The sequence below is a fragment of the Bos indicus x Bos taurus genome, chromosome 23, assembly GCF_003369695.1.
Source record: "Bos indicus x Bos taurus breed Angus x Brahman F1 hybrid chromosome 23, Bos_hybrid_MaternalHap_v2.0, whole genome shotgun sequence".
NCBI classification, from domain to species: Eukaryota; Metazoa; Chordata; class Mammalia; order Artiodactyla; family Bovidae; genus Bos; species Bos indicus x Bos taurus.
The window spans coordinates 16057955-16079072 of NC_040098.1; the positions used below are offsets into that span (position 1 = coordinate 16057955).

Consider the following 21118-nt stretch of genomic DNA (forward strand, 5'->3'; position numbering starts at 1 on the left):
GATCCTGAGAGTTGAGTTCTGGGTCTGGGACAAAATGTATCCCCTTGGTGGGGGCCAAGGACCACACAGGGGGAACGTTGCGTCCTCCGGACCACAATGGCGGAGGACATTATCATTTGAGAAGGAGACAGGCTGTTCCTGGAGCTCACCAAGGAAGGACAAGCGAGAAGGAATCTCCTCCTCCCCGCCTCTTCTGGGCATGCTCTGCCCAGCGAGGCCCGTGGGTCGCCTGTGTTCCACCCGCCCTTGTGTCCCCAGCCCCAGTGTGGCACAGGACACAGAGAAGGCATTCATTTATCTTTGATTGATTAATTGATTAAGTAAAGGAACACATTGTCCCATTAAAAGATAATGCTGACCGGCCCCCCACCAACACCTGCCCCTGACCCTGGACCAACTGAAAAAGCCTCTCTTTGCGGGGAGGGAATGGCATTCATTGGAGAAGGGCATGGCAATCCACTCCAGTATTCTTGCCTGGAGAACCCCATGGATAGAGGAGCCTGGTGGGCTATGGTCTACACGGTCACAAAGAGTCGGACACGACTAAAGCAACTTAGCACGCACAAAGGCATTCATAGCTGTTGAAACTTCTCAGGTGGTTCTAATGTGCGAGCAGATTGAGAACAGCTGCTGTGGGGGCGTTGCCTCTCAAAGTGCAGCCTAGTGACCTCCTGGAGCCCTGGTTGATGGCCTGGACTCCAGCCTTGCTCCAGACTCACGGACTCAGATCAACTTGAGGAATGAGGGCCCACAGATAGGGTGCAGTGGTTTGCAGGTCCGACCTTGGAGACAGATCAACCTGGGCTTGAGCACTGGCTCTGTCATTCATTAACTGATAATCCGGTACAACTTACTGCATTGTCTATGCTTCATTTTCTTCATCTGTAAAATGGGGACCTCAGAGAATCTGAGGAAAGAGTGAATGCATCTGGCACAGAGGAAATGTTGCCCTAAGAGGAGACCCCGGGAGGCCACCTGTTTAGTGAGCACCTGTGGTTCTGACTCACATGCCAATGGGGACCCACTCTTCCCTGAGACCCCCGAAGTATTTCCCAGACTTCCTAAGTGCTGGGAGGCTGAGTGACCTTCCCCACAGGTCTGTGGACCAGCCTGACCGGTGCTACACGCACAAAATAGTGAACTCTTTATTGCACAAATGTGTGCAATAAATGTGACACATGGATTTTGACTTCACCTCAAACAGATTTTTTTAAAAGCTGCTTTTAGTTGAATTGAAAACTCCATCGATCCAGGTAACTATTTAAATTTATCAATGATCAAAGACATGCTCAGGGGCCACACTGCATGGGCTCTTATCCGTTTCAACATATGGACCTTCCAGAGATATTTGTCATTGTCTTTACCATCACCATATCATGTAGGCATTATAGATACTTGCTACCAACTGTATTGATGTTGCCAACTAATTCTAGAAATTAAACTGGTTCTCTAAGAAGATACACCGTGCTGCTCATGTGACTCTAACCACCCCAGAACAAGCGGACACCACAAGCCCAGAGGTCTAGATGCCTCCAGTTTTGGATTTTGGTCCTAGAAGAAAGCTCAACTTGGGCAGTGTCCCAAGCCCTGGAATAGCCTGACTGCCTGGCAAGCCATGAGCCAAATAAAGGGCTTCCTGGCTTTGTGCAAAAACAGCCAGAAGGGGCAGGATCTCCAACCTCAAACTTATCCTCTGACCCAAAGTTGTCCTTAATATCCTCCTCAGCACTAGCTCCTTCATTTCTGAACGGGAGTTCTGATCCCTGCTGCCCCCCTCACCTCCCCACCTGCCTGGCCTCTCGCCCTTCCTCTACCCTGCCTTCCAGTTCTGAGAACAGCCTGGAATACACACTGCCCTTGGCCCCTCCTCTCTCGTTACCTAGAGTTGTGCCTAAATAGAGTCGGAGTTGTTTTCTCCCTTTGGCAGATGTGTCCCGGGATTCCGCGGTCCGACCCACGTGTGTGTGCTTCTGTGTCCTTGGGCAGTGTTTTCCCATTTGCCTCTGAGCAGAACATGGTGTCTGAAAATGATTCACTTGGTGGGTGGGGGAGAGACAAGCCTTTCACCAATGTCTGGAGAGGTGGGGAGCAGCTCCTGGTGAAATGGCAACCCCAGGAGGCAGGGCGATCTCTCACTCTGCTGTATCTTCATCCTTTCTTTGCTCCCCAGTCCCTTTCTCCTTCCTCCCTTTGCCAATGTCTGCAGAATGGGGATACACAGTGGCAGGTGAGGTGGGCAGGCTGGTAGGTGTATGTTCAGTGGACAAATGTTGGTCCTGTCCTACGGGCAGGTAGAGGTGATGCTCTAGTGGAGGCCTAAGGCCCTCAAGTACGGTCAAGATCAGGCCAGGGCTCCAAAGTCTTGCTTCCTTTGTGCTCCACCCATTCTATCTCCCAGGGTTCCCATGTTTCAGAGTCTTTCCAGAGTTCCCTTTTCTTGTAGTTTCAGAAAACAAGCACAAGATATTTTTGTTTTAAAGCTTTCTTACTGATCTTCATCAGTGACGAAGTTACTCATCCAAACAAAGCCTGACTTTGGCAGGCATCAACTCAAATCTGGACCGCCGACATCCACCCTCATGCAGAGTCCAACGAGACCCCTTCCCCCAACCTAGCTTTCAAGGACCCTTCATAACAAAGGCCCCCTCTTCTAGCCTGCAAGCTAGGAGAAGCCCTGTTTGTCAAACCAGGAGCCTCGGGGGTGTCTGTCAGCCTCTTTTGGCCCTCTGGTGTCTGTATCCCTGAGGTCCCCTCAGCCTGCCCAGAAATGACCTGGGTGGAGAAGCACCCAGGGAGCTCCTTCCTACCCCACCTGCACCTACTCCAGCACATTTCCAAGGGCTGAAAGTCTCCTCTGAGAAGTTGATTGTTAAGTTTATCACTTTCTCCCAGTAGGTTTTGTGGCCCTGCAAACACCCTTTCAAAGGGGAATACTATTAGTCACCTAATGGGCACGATTCTAATCAGATCGCTCTCCTCAAAGACTCAAAGAGCCAGCCAGCCCTGGGGGCCGGGTGGTGCCGGGAGTGGCCGCTGCAGTGGAAGACCGAGGTGACCAGGACTAAAGTCCCAGTTGTCACCATTTTTCCCCAGGGCCATGCGTCCTGCATGGCCAGCCAAGCATGGTGTCCTGCCCAGGAGAAGACTGGAAACTCCATCCTGCCCTGTGTGATTTGAGTTCCTCCTCCCTTCCCAGGGAGCCTCAGACTCTGGGAGACCGGGGCCCCCTCGCTGCACCCCGCCAAGGCTCCGGACACCCCCTGTTGTTTATGTCAACAGAGCAGTTGCCAGCGGGGGCAGGCTCCTGCCCACCAGGGGGTGCCTCGTGCCCGTGGCCTGTTGTTTGTATAGCTCGTCTTGGTAGTGACCGAGGGGCGGGCACACCCAGGCTGCGTCTCTGGGGCAACGCGCTGTTGGGGTGCCAGCTGTCCCTGCACATAAAGCATCCATTCCATCAGCGGACTCCCGCGGTATCTGCTTTCACAGAGTGAGAATTTAAACCTTCCCCTGGTGAGGTGGCTATTTTCCATTAGCCCCCTCGCGGCCTCTCTACTCCCTTCCCAGTGAGGGCAGCTCGGCTTCTGGCCGAGACCCGAGGAAGAGCCGTGCCTGACCCTGCTACCTCCTCCTCAGCGCCTCCTAGGACCTCAGAAGGTTTCCTGAAACGACCATGGGAAATAGGGCCAAAGAGGCAGGCCCGGGGCCTAACCCAGCTCCTCCCAGACACGGGGGTGGGGCTGGGTCTCAAGACAGCGTGGGAGAATTCCCTCGGGGGTTTCCATTCCCACTCACCTGCTGTCTGCTGTCTCTATACCTATACCCCCTACACACTCACACACACACACACACACACACACCTCATACACAAGTTGCTCCCAGAGCTCAGTCTCCCTCCAAGAACACCTTCTCCCCCTGGTCCCCTCTTGCCCCTCCTCCCTCAGACCCTGGCCTCAGGGGGTCCTGGTAGCAGTCGGGACTGAAAGGTGAAGGACTTAAGACTCTAGAAGCCCAAAGCTCTGTTCTCACTAGCTGTGTGACTTTGGGCAAGTCACTTAACCTCTCTGATCTCAATTTCCCCCCCTCCCAATAAAATGAAAGAAATACTAGTAGCTACCCCAACATCCTTACGAGGAGTAAATGAGTTCATTTATGTGACCTGCTTAGAACCCCATCAAGCCCCAGGGAGGGTTGGGCTGGTGTCAGCTCTCACACGACTGAATTCCAGGCTGCAAAACATGGTGGGAAAAGCTTGGAACTTGGAGGCTGACAGACTTGAGTTCAAGTCCCAACACCCTGCTGACACCACTGAAATAAATACTCGTTTCTCATTTTCCTCCTCTACAGAAGCGGTTTATTGATAGAAACATACCCAAGAGTGCTAACACGGGGGAGCTGGGGGAGTGCCCACACTAAAAAGAGGACAGTGGCAGCTGCAGGAGGAGGGGTCCGGCCCCTGGCACCCGACCCCCCAGATTAACTGCTGTACTCTGGGGCCAGCCAGGGAAACTGGACTAGCTTGGAAAGAAAAGCCAGGGACAAGGCAGGAATGTGGGCCCCTAGGAGGTGCCATAAATAGCCAGAGGGAGTCAGAGGGCCTCCAGGGAAGGGGGTGCGGGGGAAGGAGCAGTGGGAAAGGAAACTGTCGGTCATCAGTCCAGGGAGGTGCAGGGCACTCTCCCCAGTGTATAGATATGGCAGGGGTGAGGGATCGCGTCTTCAGAGAGGAACACGGACCACCTCCTAACATCACTCAGAAAATTTCCACCACACGTTCATCCCCACACTACAGGTCTTTGGGAGCAGCCCTGATTCCACATTTTCATCCCTTTGGCCATCCTGGAATACGAGCAATAACTCAGCCTTTGTCACAGGCGGGGACACTGAGGACCATCCAGAGATGCTAAGTGATTTGGCCAACATCATCACACAGTGAATCGAGGTCTGAGACGGGGATATAAACATGGATCTTCCCCCCTCCCAATCTAGGACATACATGCATGCGTGCGTGTGTGCTAAGTCGCTTCAGACATGTCTGACTCTTTGCAACCCTATGGACTGTAGCTCACCAGGTTCCTCTGTCCATGGGATTCTCTGGGCAAGAATGCTGGAGTGGCTTACCATGCCCTCCTCCAGGGGATCTTCCCAGCCCAGGGACTGAACCTATGTCTCTTAGGCCTCCTGTATTGATTACCACTAGTGCCTGCTGGGAAGCCCCTAGGGCATACACTACAGCCAAAATATAAGATGATAGCTCATCAGTTGGTAAAGAATCCACCCGCAATGCATGAGACCCCAGTTCGATTCTTGGGTCAGGAAGATCTGCTAGAAAAGGGATAGGCTACCCTCTCCAGTATTCTTGGGCTTTCCTTTTGGCTCAGCTAGTAAAGAATCCGCCTGCAATGCGGGAGACCTGGGTTCAATCCCTGCGTTGGGAAGATCCCCTGGAGAAGGGAAAGGCTACCCACTCCAGTATTCTGGCCTAGAGAATGCATGGACTATACAGTCCTGGGGTCTCAAAGAGTCAGACACGACTGAGTGACTTTTACTTTCACTTTCACCCTCAGGAAGGAAGTCTTTCCCACAAGGGAACAGCGAGCTGAAAGGATCCCTCTCCCCACCTTCCCTGCTGCAAGACATTTTACTCTTCCTTAGTCCAGTAGCTGCAGCCAGAAGTGGGAGATGATGCTTTAGAGACGTATCCATCAGAGCTAGCTGGGCGCGGCCCTGGAAATAAGAACATAAGCTCAGAAGACCTGGACTTAAATCCTCGTGTGATCTTATACAAATCACCTTTCTGAGCTACAGGGCTCTAACCTGCAAAATGAAGACAATAATACACACCCCTGTGAGACAGGCGTGAGGACCAAAGGTGATCATGAGAGCCTGAGTGCCCGAATGCCCCCAAAGCTATTAAGACTGGGAGCCGCCCCTCGTGGGGCAGCACCTCATTCATGTCCGTATTCTTGGTGTTTACTCCAGGGGTGTCTGGCTCTTAGAAGCCCTCAATAATTGCTGATCAAATAAAAGGACGAAGTGATCTCTTTGCATTTAAATGTTGGTTGTTTGTGCGATGCTAATTATAATAATAACGTGTGTTTGTTATTTATCAGCTATCACCGCCTTTTCTCTGAGGACACTCGCACTACTATCACTATCCTGTGCCTTACATCCCCTGGAAAAATGCCTGAAAAAAAAAAATAATAACTTCTGTATAAGAATGCCAGAATTAGTAACAAGCCTAATAAGGAAGGTGACCAAATAGTCTCTGTACTGGGGCACTTTGGGAGTGACTGGGGAGCCAGTAACAATTATACCTGGACAACAGATATAAACTATGACAGATCAAAATGCTTGGGCCTCTTACTCATAGGGTGCCATGCTGCCCAGAACTCTCTGGAGGAGAGAGCCCCAGATCCTCCCAACCATGCTGACTCCTATCCTCTAATTAGACCATGGAAAGGGTCCCCCACCTTCTCATCACCACCCCGCACTAGCTCCGGGAGCTATGTTCAGACTAGTTCCCCAACATTCGTAGGTTCCTCATTTTCAGCCTCTTGGTGACTCTGACCCCCACCTTCTGTTGCCCTGAGAATGTTTGCACTCCCCTAGACACAAAAACCCATGGCCCCAGCTCAGCACCCACCATGTGCGGACCAAAATTCATCCAGTCCCTCCTGACACTGCTCCAGCTCAGGGGCTGCTCCAGGGGCCCCAGTCAGCTTTCATTAGTTTCAATAGGCTTCTAACCAGTCCTTCTGCTTCTGCTCTTTCTCACCTTTGCTCTGTTCTCAACAAAGCTGCCTGGGTGAGCCTACAAATATCTGTCAGACCATGTGACTCATCTGTTCAAAGACAATATCTTCCTATCTCACTCAGAAAAAGCCAAGGTCCTTAGAACAGCCCCTAAGGCCCCAACGTACTTGTTCAGTCGCTAAGTCGGAGCTGACTCTCTGTGACCCCATGGACTGCAGTACACCAGGCTTCCCTGTCCTACACTATCTCCTGGAGCTTGCTCAAATTTGTGCGCATTGAGTCGGTGATGCCAGCCTACTTAGCCTTTGTTTATCTCTCTGGCCTCACCTCCTAAGACTCCCAAGTCACACAAATGTCCTTACTTGGTCCTGAAACACACCAGGAATGCTCCCACCTGAGGACCTTTGCATCTGCTCTTCTGCTCCTTGGAACACTTCCCCCTTAGATATCCCTAGAATTATTTCCCTCAGCCTTTTCAGATCTTTTCTCAATTATTTCCTTTTCAAAGTTCTTCTCTGGCCATCCTATAAAAAAAGTGTCACTCTGTCCCCCTTCTCTGCCTTTTCTTCCTAGCACTACCAAATAGACCATGTATATTACTTACCCTGTATATTGGCCAACCCCCTCACTCCATGAGGGCAAGGATTTTCCTTTGTTCTGTTCTTTGCCATGCCCCAGTAACTGAATCAGCCCTTGGCATATAATAGATGCTCAATAAATATTTATTAAACAAATAAAGGACCAAATGAGAGGGAACACACACAGCAATTGAATGTTTGGCCTCAGGAACAAAAAGTCCTCATTTTAATCCTGGCCCTGCCGCTTTGGGGCTGATGACCCCAAACAGGGCCCTTAACATTTCTGTGTAAAATGGGGATAATCCACATGATCTCCCAGGATGGTTGAGCGCATTAAGTCCGATGTCACACAGAAAACACTAAAGTCACTGCCTGGGCTATTTCCAGAACTCTAAGCTTAGTCAATGGCAATATAGTTATTTCTGGAGGCTCCCAGTGGATGCGATGTTGCATTAGGCATCATTATAGGCAAATCAGCATGCACTCCCTTTGGGTAACAGTTCACAGTGTCTTCCCCATTGGCAGTACTTATCCCCCTCACCCCATCTCAGGACCCTCCTTCCCTGAACCCAAGTCCCCCCAGTCAGGCTGGCCTGGGTCCCTTTCGACACAAGCCTTGTCCCGCTTAAACCTCTGAGAGAGCTCCCCTCTGAAAACTCACCCACCCTAGGTCCCTTCTGCAATCTCCCCAGGCGAGCTGGGTTGGGGAGAAAGAAGAGAAAACGGTTAGGGAGAAGACAAAGAGAATGTGAAGACCTGTGTAAGCCGGTGCAGGGGGCAGGGGTGCAGGCCAAGCCATCCCCACCTGCCAGCTTCCTGTCTCTGCTTCTGATAAATAGGGGACACCGATGGCCAGATTTTCCATTCCCCCCCATCCCCTCACCCGCCGTCACTCAATTAAAAAAAGATAGAGCGAGAGAAGCTGGGGGAGGGGCCTCTGGCTATAAAGCCTGCGGGCCAGGGGCTGAGCGCACTCGCCTGGCCTGCCCCATCCTTTTCCCATCACCCCAGGCAGATTTAGCTGCTGACAGCTGCTTGGGACTCTGCCGCCAGGCCTTGGCCCAGACCCGCCGCCTCTCCCCTCTTTCTCATTGACTCCAGAGCCTCAGCCCCTCCATGGCTCAGAAAGAAGAGGCCGCGGCGGCCGCGGAGCCCGCCTCCCAGAATGGCGAGGAGGTGGAGAACCTAGAGGACCCTGAAAAGCTGAAGGAGCTGATTGAGCTGCCGCCCTTTGAGATCGTCACCGGGTGAGAGCTGGGCGTGGGCTGGGCTCCTGCTCCCTGGCACGAAGCAGGCGGGACAGGCTGGGGGACCTAGGATGGTAATAGTAGGGGTCAGGGTCACCACAGCCTTGAGAGCCCACTGGTGTGCACCACGCGGGAAGCAGAAGCAACACGCTCTGGGCTTCTCAGAGTGACACCTCCGATCAGCGGAGGTAAAACTCGGGAATCGAGGACCCTGAGAAGGAAACCAGCCCTGGGGCTTCCTGGTGTTGAGGCGTCACCTTCCTCTCTGGGTAAAAGCAGTTTAGTCCCGGCGAATTTGGTGAGATCATGGGATACCGCCAGCATGTTTCAATACGGTCCCAGAGAACCTCCTCCTTCAACTTCTGTCCCTGCTTCTGAGTGGGCCTCTCCTCTGCCCATATGTCTCTCTCTCTTTCTTTACAGCTTCTCCCTGAAGTAGAAGAGCCTAAGGCAGGAAAGACAGATCCATCCTTTCCCAAGCTAGAGTGAGAAGCAGTCTGTTTTTCTTGCTGCATCATCTCTGAATCTCCCCAGGGGCTGAGATTCGCATCCACCCCCAGGGAAAAAGAGAGGTTACAGGCCAGGCAACACAGGCCAGGCCGGAGCTTCTGGGCAGGGGAGGTGTTCCTTCGCCCTCCACCACAGCCTGGAGGGAGCAGGACCTAGAGCAGAGAATGCTGAGGCTCCAAAGAGGGTCCCCCTGCCTTGTCTAGATGATGCCACCTCCAGGAATGAAACAAGGCAGTCAGCCTCCTCTTCTCTCCCTGTCCTTTTGGCAGAAGATTCTGCTAAATTCCTGAACAAAGACTAAGAAGGGAATTTGTTGTTGTTGTTGTTGTTGTTTAGTCATTAAGTCATGTCCGAGTCTTTGCGACCCCATGGACTGTAGCCCACCAGGCTCCTCTGTTCATGGGATTCTCCCGGCAAGAATACTGGAGTGGGTTGCCATTTCCTCCTCCAGGGGATCGTCCTGACCCAGGGACTGAGTATGTGGGGGCATAAGGATTCTTTCATGGGAGTCTCCAGCAATGCCCACAGGCAGAGGAGGGGTCACAGGAAGAGAAATTCCAGGAAGAATGGAGGCATGATGCCTTCAAGGGCAGAAGGAACCCTGGAGGTGATTGGGACTTGCTGTTTGAAGCTGGGCTAGTGTTTTTCCAGTCCTGGCCTGGCTGCAGTTTTTTCATTTGGAACCTTAGGAAGTTGTGCTACTTGATTCCCAAGTCCCCTTCCGGCTGAGACATTTTCCGGTTTCTAAGAGAACCTGAGGGAAATGTATCCTAGTTCCTGAGGCAAGGCTTCAGGGAAGAGCCCCTGAACTTGCTCTTGTCCGTGGCCAACCGAGTAATGTCACCCTCATCCCAGGATTAAAGGAGCCACAGGGCACAGATTAATATAGACACAGGGAGAGCTTAGGGGCCGCCAGGCCAGGAGAGTCCTCCATTCCAGTGGCTTTTTATGGAAAGAGATCTTTTTTCTAACAGCTAAGTATGCTGGCCCATGCTGGCCTTGGTCTGTCTCTCTCACACACACAGAGGCACACCCACTCTGTGCTGTGCTGTGATCTCCCCAGCACAGGGGCAGGGGCAGTTCAGAAGAGAATTAGCGTATGTTTGCTGAGTTGAACATGCTTTGGGAGCTCAGGGTAGTGGGTTTTGAGAGATTAAATCCTCTGATGTCACGGACAAGCGTCCGGGGGTTTATGATGCCAGCACACCCGAGCTCATTCCAGCCTCACTGTGAGGCTGAGAGGAGCTGTATCACCATCACACTACAGCTGGAGAGAGTCAGGGAGGCCCAGGCACGCTCCGAGACCACAGAACTGTAAGAGGCACGCTTTCTGACTCCAGCCTAGCGTCCTTCTCACTGGTCTCCCGAACAGAGCTCCCACCTGTCTCCATCCTCCAGGTGGTGAGGTGCAAAGGCTTCCTGAGCCAAGGCTCCCTAGTGAGGCACAGGAGGCCACTTTCTGGACACTCTGAGAGCAGTTCAGGAGGGAGGTGGAGCCCTTCATATTTCCCGGACACAAGGAACAGCTGTGATGATCTGTCTCCTGGGCCCCTGCGGGTAAACAGACAACTTAAAATAGCCCTGAGGTGCGGCTGTGTCTGTGAGGGGACAGGCCGAGGGAAAGCTCTCCTCTCCTCCGCTCTCCAGGTGTCCTGGCATCAAAGGGCCAGCAGAGCCCAGCCTCCCCGGGGGAGGGTCTCATCACACTGCTCTTTAGAACAGGGCCCCAGACTAGAACAGCAGACGGCTTTTGAGCAAACAGTCTGAGAGCAGGGGCACTACCAGGTATGAATAAGGAGAAATGTGCCCACTTGTCGTGATTCTGGTGGGAATAGGGCACTTGGGATAGAAAGCAGGGAATTCCCAGGTGGCCCAGGGGTTAGGGCTGGGCACTTTCCCTCCCGAGGGCCCAGGTTTAATCCATGGTCAGGGAACTAAGATCCTACAGGCTGCGTGACTCGGTCAGAAAAAAAAGAAAGAAAGCAGACTTAAGAACATTAAAAATGATGTGATAGAAAATGCTAGCAAAAGGCCTATAGCAGCAGTGGTGTGCCCAGGCCTGTTCATGCCTCAGCTGAGAGCCCGTTGGACTCATCTCTTACCACATCTGTGTCCACTGACTTCCTGTTGGTTTCTTGAAATCTCCACAGTGGGTGTGTATACGGGAAAGCAGCAAATGTTAGAAATCAGGGCTTTACAAAAAAAAAAAAAAAAACACTGAGAGAGAGAACCCTCTGAACAGGAATGGAAGGGCAGAGGAGGGATGTGCTTAAAAGGGGAAGAACTGAGGCCCAGAGAAGGCACCATCCTTCAGTACCAGGTTTAATTTTCAAAAGTCGACCGTTGTCCAAAGAGAGGTGAGATTACTCAGTCTGTCTTTTGGATAAGGAAACCGAACTTCAGAGGGAGAGATAATTTGCCCAAAGCTAGTAGGCGAAGTCAGGCTTCCCAGGTGGCGCTAGTGGTAAAGAACCTGCCTGCCAATGCAGGAGATGCAAGAGACTTGAGTTCGATCCCTGGGTTGGGAAGATCCCCTGGAGGAGGGCATGGCAACCCACTCCAGTATTCTTGCCTGGAGAATTCATGGACAGAGGAGCCTGGTGGGCTACAGTCCATGGGATTGTAAAGAGTCGGACACAACTGAATGACTGTCACCTCATAGCTGATTAACAATGTTGTGAGTTTCAAGTGGATAGCAAAGGGACTCAGCCATTCATACACATGTATCCATGGTCCCTCAACCCCCCTCCCATCCAGGCTGCCACATAACACTGAGCAGAGTTCCCTGTGCTATACTGTAGGTCCTTGTTGATTATCCATTTTAAATATAGCAGTGTGTACACATCGACCCCAAACTCCCTAACCATCAGGGAGAGCTTCTTGAGGGGAGAAGTTCCAGATATATTAGTAATATATATACAAAGATCCAACAGCACTAGGCTCACAAGAGAATTCCTCTGGTTCTCTTTTGCTTCTGAACTCAGCTTGCTTGAGGGAAGCTCTGGGGCACCTGAATGGGTCGGTTCCCCATCCCTCCATCTCAGCTGCAGCTCTGCCTGGCAGCACCCCTTGCTGTGTGTTTGTCTTTATCTCTAGTATGTTCTGTATGATTTTACATGAAGCTGAACCTGTTATCAAAGGGGTTATTCTGGAACAGAGATAAATGGCACAGGCAGTGAGTCTCCTTTCAACCACTTCTTTAGCCATCAGTCGTTTACTCCACCCACGTGAGGAGAGAGAGGAGAAGCAGGGTTCAGAGAAGGGCTGGGCCAGGAGTCGGGGGCCTTCAATGCCACTATTAATGCTGTGACTGCTCGCCCCTCACCTGGACTCCTGAGCAGACTGCAAAGGCTTGTTTCATAAAGGACAGAAGATGGTCACGGACTCTGGTCTCCTCTGAGGGTCAAGGGAAGGTGGAAGCCTATGTGCAGGATGGCATTCCTCTGAGAAACAGGACGGACCCAAGAGAAAGGGCGGGCCCAGGGCTTGCGGAATCCCGTCCAGAACTGCCAGTCAGGAGCCAGCAGCCCATCAAACACCTTCTTAGCTCCAGGAAGTCTGGCTGTTAGAACTCTGTTTCCCCACATTCCTCCTTCTGACGATGCCTGCTCTGTAGCATCCACTTCGAAAAGTGGTCTGAGAAAGGGGAAAGGAAACTCAGATTGGCAATTCTGCCTCTTTCAAGTAGGTCATGAAAAGGTCTAGTGAGCAAAGTGGAAATGAGTCATCACTTAATTACTTGTGAGTAGGTTTACTGCTCCATGGATTATTTGGGGGGCAAATGTCTAATCTCAGAGGAGCTTCCACTGCCCTCCAAGTTGCTTGCCTTCACTGTCTAGATTTAGGAAATGCAAATGTTTTTTAATGTAAAAGTGAGGGGGGAAAAAAATAATATATATATATTACATTGAGTCACATATCTTCTCCATCAAGCAGCTGTCCCTCTTTTTCTAGATATAAGGATTCTTGGTTTCCAGCCTAGAGAACTGCAATGTCCAGAAACCCAAGTCTAAGGAGATGAAGTGTGAATAGCCTTGTTTGCAGAAAGTATGAGGAAATGGTTCCTAAGGAGGTGCTGAAGTTGGCAGGAGGGAGTAGGAGTTATGCTGTTAGTTTCTGTGCTTGAAGAAGGGACTGGGCCCAGGTGAAGAAATCTATTATCAGCATCTGTCTCCTGGCCACCACTCCAACATACACTCACACACACACACTCAAACACACATACACACTCACACTTCAGCAGGAAAATATCTGCTGGGGTTGATAGCAAAGAGGTATATGTAAATATGGTACTGGAGCATGTCATGCTACTAGGAAATAAAAGATGTGTGTGATTATCTACAAAGTCACTGTCACTGTCTTTCCACTAGTGGGTATAAGGTTATTTAGTCACTCTGTCATGTCCGACTTTTGCGACCTCATGGACTGTAGCCCGCCAAGCTCCTCTGTCCATCGGATTTCACAAGCAAGAACACTGGAATGGGTTGCCATTTCCTTCTCCAGGGGATCTTCCTGACCCAGGGATCGAACCCATGTCTCCTGCATTGGCAGATGGATTCTTTACTATTGACCCACCAGGGAAGCCTAGTGGGCATAATAGTGTTGACTTACTTTGTGATTCTATAACATAACCCAAGATGACCACATTGGCTAGCTCTCTGGAGAAATTTCAGACCACTTCTGCTCTCCTGGTGGCCCTCCAGGACCTGGCTTTTGCAGTCTGAAAAGCCCAAAGAACCTCATTCAACCTGTATGCTCCTTCTAGAAAAACCAAGAATTCCACTGAGAAGCTAAGTAGGCTCAGTCTCTGAACAAATCCCAAGAAAGACTGGGAGCCGAGATCTTCCATGACTTTCCTTTGCCCCTTAAATGCACTTCCCTTTCTGAGATACTGGGTCCAGAAAGCCCTGCTGAGTGACAGGGCAGACCATGAGGCTGCTGGTCCCAGGAGCTGGAAACCGATATTTATGGAGAGGTGAATGTTCTTCCTCTCCATTGGCCTTCCCATTTCTCTGGGTCCTTTCCTCTTGCCTAAAGAAGAGGAGGACAGACTGAGAGAAGCATCAATTGTAGACCATCAAGCCAACATGCAACCTCACACTGGGCCACACATGTCTTCTTGACTGGGCTGTACTTGGCAAAGTTGGAGCAATACTTTTCAGTTTCTGAAAGGAAACCTAAGGGACCACATAGGAAGCTACTGCTGAAGCCCCCAAGCCAACCAAGCAGCTATGAATCCTTCCAAAACCTTTACCTGTGAATCCATCCTACAAATGGCTCTGGATTGGACTTGGGGATGGTTAGGAGGGGTGGGGGTGGGGTTGGGGGTGGTCTGGCACTGATTAGAGAGGGGGGAAAAAAACGTTTCAGCAAGAAAGGTAGGCTCCGTGCTTCTCAGGAGGAAAAAAAGCCACTCTAGGAAGTGAAAGGATCATTTAGCAACTTGCTAAGTTGAGGCGTGGTCTTCTGGGGTGAGTTTACCGGGGAAGAGCTCAGTGTAAGTGACTTCCCAGCAGGGACTGAAAGAGGAGAGGGGAATCATCAGGCCATCCTTTCTCCCCAAATGTTAAGTAAATAATAAACACATTCAACCAGGGACAGAGGGACTTAAGAGAGCTAAAGATAGTACCCGAAGGAATCCCGGGGCTGGGGCCCCAAACACATCCATCTCCACAGTGGAAACTTAACCTGACAGCAAGGCACATGGAAACCTGGGTGGGGAAAATTTGGTGATGGGGGAGGGGACAGCTGCAGGGAAACAGCTCACATTTACTCAGCTCTTTGGCACCTGCTACTTATCACTAAGAAGCCAAGGCCCTGGGATACCAGGGATCCCCCTGCAGCCCAGGGAGTTGGGTGACCTCTCTGGGGGGAGGGAAGGAGTGTAGGGAAGAAAGAGCAGAGCTACTAGTTGGGGATCCTCTGGGGCAACCACAGAGATCACATTTTTTAAAGGTTTTTGTTTTATTTTTGTCTGCACTGGGTCTTCATCAATGCATGTGGGCTTTCTCTAGTTGCAGCAAGCAGGGCTTCTCATTTCGGAGGCTTCTCTTGTTGTGGAGCACAGGCTCTAGGGAGCAGGGCACAATAGTCACATCATGAGGGCTTAGCTGCTCCTCGGCATGTGGAATCTTCCTGGAGCAGGGATCGAACCCATGTCCTCTGCATTGGAAGGCTGATTCTTAACTGGTAGACCACCAGGAAATCTGAGATTACATTTTTTAAAAGAAAACATCCAGCCTCTCCAGCTGGTACTCATCCCCTCCTCTCCTTCTGACCTTTTCAGTCTCTCTTCTTACAGCCTCTTCATTCTCCTTGGCCTTCAGTTCAGTTCAGTTCAGTTCAGTCACTCAGTCGTGTCCGACTCTGCGACCCCATGAATCGCAGCATGCCAGGCCTCCCTGTCCATCACCAACTCCCAGAATTTACCCAAACTCATGTCCATCGAGTTGGTGATGCCATCCAGCCATCTCATCCTCTGTCATCCCCTTCTTCTCCTGCCCCCAATCCCTCCCAGGATCAGGGTCTTTTCCAATGAGTCAACTCTTCGCATGAGGTGGCCAAAGTATTGGAGTTTCAGCTTTAGTATCAGTCCTTCCAAAGAACACCCAGGACTGATCTCCTTTAGGATAGACTGGTTGGATCTCCTTGCAGTCCAAGGGACTCTCAAGAGTCTTCTCCAGCACCACAGTTGAAAGGCATCAATTCTTTGGTGCTCAGCTTTCTTCACAGTCCAACTCTCACATCCATACATGACCACTGGAAAAACCATAGCCTTGACTAGACAGACCTTTGTTGGCAAAGTAATGTCTCTGCTTTTGAATATGCTATCTAGGTTGGTCATAACTTTCCTTCCAAGGAGTAAGCGTCTTTTAATTTCATGGCTGAAATCACCATCTGGCTTTCAAACCTGCACAAATCTTCCCTATTTTAGAAAAATATGCATATACAAACAAGACAATCTTCAATTCTGATGCTTGCTTCTTTAGCTTCTCTCCTTTTTTTCTTACTTTATTATTACCAAACTTTTTGAAACACCTGGCCTTTTTCTGCTGCTTTCATTTGCTAATCATCCACCTCCCCTGGAAGCCACTGGACATATTCCTCACCAAGTCTGGTGCCCTAAGTCATCAAGTGGGCTTCCCAAATTTCAGACTTTTCCCCAGCTTCACTCTCTCTCCCTAAAGTCACCCCTGTAACTCTTCCATGGACCTGTTTCCTTATACTTTTCTTTCCTCAGGAACCTGTAACAATGGTCTATTGACTTCCGAGTCAAGGCTAAACTTTCAAGAAACTTCACCATGGGTCCTTACTCCACCTCGTCATTTTCAGCAGTCTTCTACTGTTCTCAGCTGTCTTATTTACACCTTTTCTTCCCAGCTAGAATCTAGCTGGTAGATTATAAGCATCTAAAGGACAGAGGCTAAGTCTTTTATGGTTTTGAAATGTGTCAATACTACACAAGTTAATTCATATCCAAGTACCCTGAGATAGCCTAGCCTCAAAAATAAACCTTCTTGGACACTTACATGACAACCATTCTTTCACCTGAGGGAAAAGATGACATGAGAAAGTCCTTGGGAAAGCCTGGGACCGCACATTTTAGGCCACCCCTTACCTGAGATGCAATATCCCTGAGTGACAAGGAGAGATTATGAAAGCATGAAATACTCTGCACAATCTTTGCCTTGCTCTGTCATGAGAATTTTTACATGCTTGCTACTTTGTAATACTATTTGGACACTGCTTTTCAAACCTGGCTACTTATTTGAATCATCTGGAGCATTTTTTTTCAATACTGATGCCCAGGCCTCCTCCACATGTTCTCATTTATTGGTGTGAGGCACCAGCATGGCATTTGTAGCTCCTCCAGTGGATTCTAATGTACAGTCAGGTTAGAGAGTCACTGATTTAGAACTCTGAACATATGCCGTGTGTTGGGAGTGAAGGTGTGTTTGAAGATCTGTGCTAGTGTGGTGTCCAGGATGCACACCTCACTCCACATTCTCTCTTCTCCTTTAGATACACCATTTGAATTCTTTCATGCCTTTGTCACCACCGTTAGCGTATAGGCAAGGCCCGTTTCAGTGGGGAGAATGAACCTGTCCCCGGGGGGATTGATCTTGGAAAGCCACCTACTCCAGGCGAGTCCTAGAACAAGAACTCATTACCCACTCTCTTTCCCTGTGCCTTTGTCTCCTTGACCCATAGGGAGCGACTGCCTGCCCACTACTTTAAGTTTCAGTTCCGGAATGTGGAGTACAGCTCCGGCAGGAACAAGACCTTCCTCTGCTATGTGGTGGAAGCGCAGAGCAAGGGAGGCCAAGTGCAGGCCTCTCGGGGGTACCTGGAGGATGAGCACGCCACTAACCACGCGGAGGAAGCCTTCTTCAACAGCATCATGCCGACCTTTGACCCCGCCCTGCGCTACATGGTCACCTGGTACGTGTCCTCCAGTCCCTGCGCGGCCTGCGCGGACCGCATCGTCAAGACCCTCAATAAGACCAAGAACCTGCGCCTGCTCATCCTGGTGGGGCGGCTGTTCATGTGGGAAGAGCCTGAGATACAGGCCGCTCTCAGGAAGCTGAAGGAAGCCGGCTGCAGACTTCGCATCATGAAGCCCCAGGACTTCGAGTACATCTGGCAGAATTTCGTGGAGCAAGAAGAGGGTGAATCCAAGGCCTTTGAGCCCTGGGAGGACATTCAGGAGAACTTCCTGTACTATGAGGAGAAGTTGGCGGACATCCTGAAGTAGGCAGCTAGGTTCAGCCTCACGTGAGTCTGTTCACTGTCAACTTGGGTAGGTCAGGTGGAATGAGTGGTCTCTTTGATTTTCCTTTGAAAGGATTTCATTTTTTTGGTTTTTTTTTCTGGTTGGTGATAACATTCTTAGATCCTTCCTTTTCTCTTTCCTCTAAATTCCTCTTCCTAAATCCTTTCTCTCCTACCCTTTTATATCAAACTGACTTTCTCCATAACTTAGAGTGCTCAAGGGTGATAGAAATCCAAAAGCTTTTATTAGACTCAGTAACTTTCTAAGATGAGGATGGTACAAGAACCTGCACGTGTGTGTGTGTGCGCGCACACACACACATGCTCAATCGCTTGGTCATGTCCACATCTTTGCGGCCCCATGGGCTGTAGCCTGTCAGGCTCCTCTGTGCATGGAATTTTCAGGTAAGAATACTGGAGCTGATTGCAATTTCCTACTCCAGGGGATCTTTCCAACACAAGGATCGAACCCTCGACGACTCTTGCATCTCCTGCATTTAGCAGGTGGATTCTTTACTACTTCACCAGCTGGGACGCCCACAAGGACCTGTTACTGAACAGCAAAGATATTTCAGTCCTCTGACAAGTCCCCATGTCCACCTGTCCAAACCTATAAACTCTAGACACCTTCTAGACACTCTGCCCCCACCCCATTTGCAATCTTACCATTCTATTTTTCCTTTAATGCTGGTTTTTCATTCCTACAGGGGCATTGTTTCCCCTCATTTTTGGTACTTTTGAATGTCCTTGAATGAATTTGTATTGAACTCTTTGTGAGGAGAAGGGAGGCAGAGAAACTCATGTTTTCAAACAAATGGTTCTGCTTCGAGGGAGACCAGGAATTGCTGTGTGAACATACAATGCAAGAACACTTCTCTTATGTTGAGAAGACCTCAGCAGAACTTGCAGAAAAACGATGAATTCAGGAATGGAGATAATAAAGCAGCAAGTTCTGCTATAAAGGAATGTTTAAAGGGTTAAAAAGATGTGTGCAAATTAGGCAACAGCTCAGAAGTAGCCTCCTAACAGGTATCAAGACGGGATAGAACTGGAAGTAAAGATTAGCTACTTAAGCAAATAATTAGGACACAATTAAGGCCAATTCGACCTCTTGCTGAGGGTAAATTAGACTCTTTGAGAGAAACAGGCCAATTGCCCTCAGGAAAAGAGGGTACAGGATCTCCTACTGTCTCCTTTTGAATTTGGTCTTATCTAGTTTGCTCCCACCGAAGTGCTATGTATGACTAAGTCCCTTTACAAGACCTGAGTTACTGATCAAAAATTTCCCTTACCAGAGAATAAAGGGTCTTCACACCCTCTTATCCAGCTTTAATTCTGGACACCTCACAGATTAATAAAACATGAAAGCAGCATGCTTCCATGAAGGTAGTGCCTCTCAGTCTTAATACAGAGATGTTGCTTCATGGACATGTTCTGGAAACATCAATGTTCCAGAGCCTGATGTTGGCAGGTCTGTGCACACAGGGTGTTGGACCATTCTCCAGCTGAGCATTCGCCAATCCATGAAGTCACAGTTCTCAGCCATTTCTTACAAAAAAAAAGCAGGACCCATTCACTGAATTCAGTGAGACCAAGGTCAGACAGTGCCATGTGATACCTTGCTCACCTAAAATAAGACACCACTCAAGAGCGGTGGATAGTAATAATACAAAGATTTCTAAAGGTGACCTCTGAAAATACAAAAATTCCTTGAAGATTTTATTAGTGTAGGGACTAGCACTCATAAACCCTACATAAATTGTGTAGAATGACGACTGACAGCCTAATTTTAACTCTAGTATACTTTCTTCTTAAAGATCTTGTAGTCACAGGCCACTTTTTCCAGCTGCCAAACTAGCAAGACCTGAGATGAGTTTGTCTTACCTATTAAGTCAAATAATTAAATAGCTAAATCTGCTATAAAAATTAAGCATTTCAAGGATTAAAAAGCTTTTAATTTTGGATAATTGAGAGTTGCCTCTTATGCTGATCTAAATCAACATAAACAGATAAATCAGTTTGAGAGAAAAATCCACTTCTAAGTCAAATTATTTTTTAATAAAATATTACTGGACATGTTCCACATTCTAAGCCTCCTTCCATTAGTGTACATAATTGTATTATCTGGACCCATTAACATGCTTCCCTGTACTGTTTGAGTTGCTCATATTCCTGAAAGGAGAGGTTAAAATGTACCAAGTTTAAAAAAAAAAAAAAACACTGGCATGAAATCAAGTTGTCATCTAAAAGCCCCAAAGAACTTTGCTTAATTAAAATACTCTCAAGAAACGAGCATTTGTTAAAGAAAATGTGTCTGATATGTCTTCTTCCATCTTTTGAAAAAATGACAGAATAGGATTTAACCATATAGTTAAAGCAAGATAACATAGTTAAGCTTCCCAGGTGGCTCAGTGGTAAAGAAACCACCCACCAAGCAGGAGATATGGGTTCAATCCCTGGGTCAGGAAGATCCCCTGGAGAAGGAAATGGCAATCCACTCCAGGATTCTTGCCTGGGAAATCCCATGGACAGAGCAGCCTGGCTGGCTAGTCCATGGAGCTGCAAAGAGTCAGACACGACTTGATGACTAAACAGCAGCAGCTACAACATAGCTGAAGCAGATCTCTTCTGGGGCTTTCTCTGTGTGAACCACACCAAAATATAAATGAAACAAATCCAATCCTGAGTAAAACAGAAATCACAGGTGACTATGGAGAAATTCAGGCATTCATTGAGGAAGGAACAAAGAAACCCTAACTCAAAAAGAACACTCTTCGTCGTTTGGGGCCAGCAGGGCTCTCAGTAACATTGCTTTGTTTCCTCACAAAGGTCTGCCTGCTGCCACCGAGAGACAGCAATGACACATGTGGTCATCTGGAACATGCCCGACTTCCTAATACCGCTTGGAGCTGGACAACATTCGACACCAACCAATCACACTGCCGAAGGCCCTCTGAGGACTCAAAATACACTTACGCTGTAAATCCCTTAAGCTGTACCTCTCTCTCTAAGGCTGCTCTTGGGAAACAAGAAAGTGAGTTGTGAAGAGAGAAGTGGCACCAGGCTCCGTGGGACTGAAGGTCCATATTATTCCCCTAGTTGGGCTTAGGGCAGAGAGCCTCAGACCCAAAGTCTGAACAGATCTTTGAAACATGTCTAGAAATGCATCTCATGTTAAGTTGGGATTTTTTTTTTTTTAAACAGCAACATTAATAAAAGAGGTGGCATGGTCTTTCTGTGACCAGGTTTTTTAAGGAA

At 49.2% G+C, this 21118-nt stretch overlaps 1 protein-coding gene across 1 annotated transcript; it reads left to right on the forward strand.

Moving 5' to 3' along the window:
• Positions 1-8266: 8266 nt before the first annotated feature.
• On the forward strand, positions 8267-21092 carry APOBEC2 (apolipoprotein B mRNA editing enzyme catalytic subunit 2). Its single transcript, XM_027524626.1, has 3 exons — positions 8267-8578; positions 17300-17863; positions 20690-21092. Exons 1-2 carry the CDS (start codon positions 8448-8450, stop codon positions 17841-17843), a joined length of 675 nt encoding a protein of 224 aa, XP_027380427.1. The 5' UTR covers positions 8267-8447; the 3' UTR covers positions 17844-17863; positions 20690-21092.
• Positions 21093-21118: the final 26 nt, after the last annotated feature.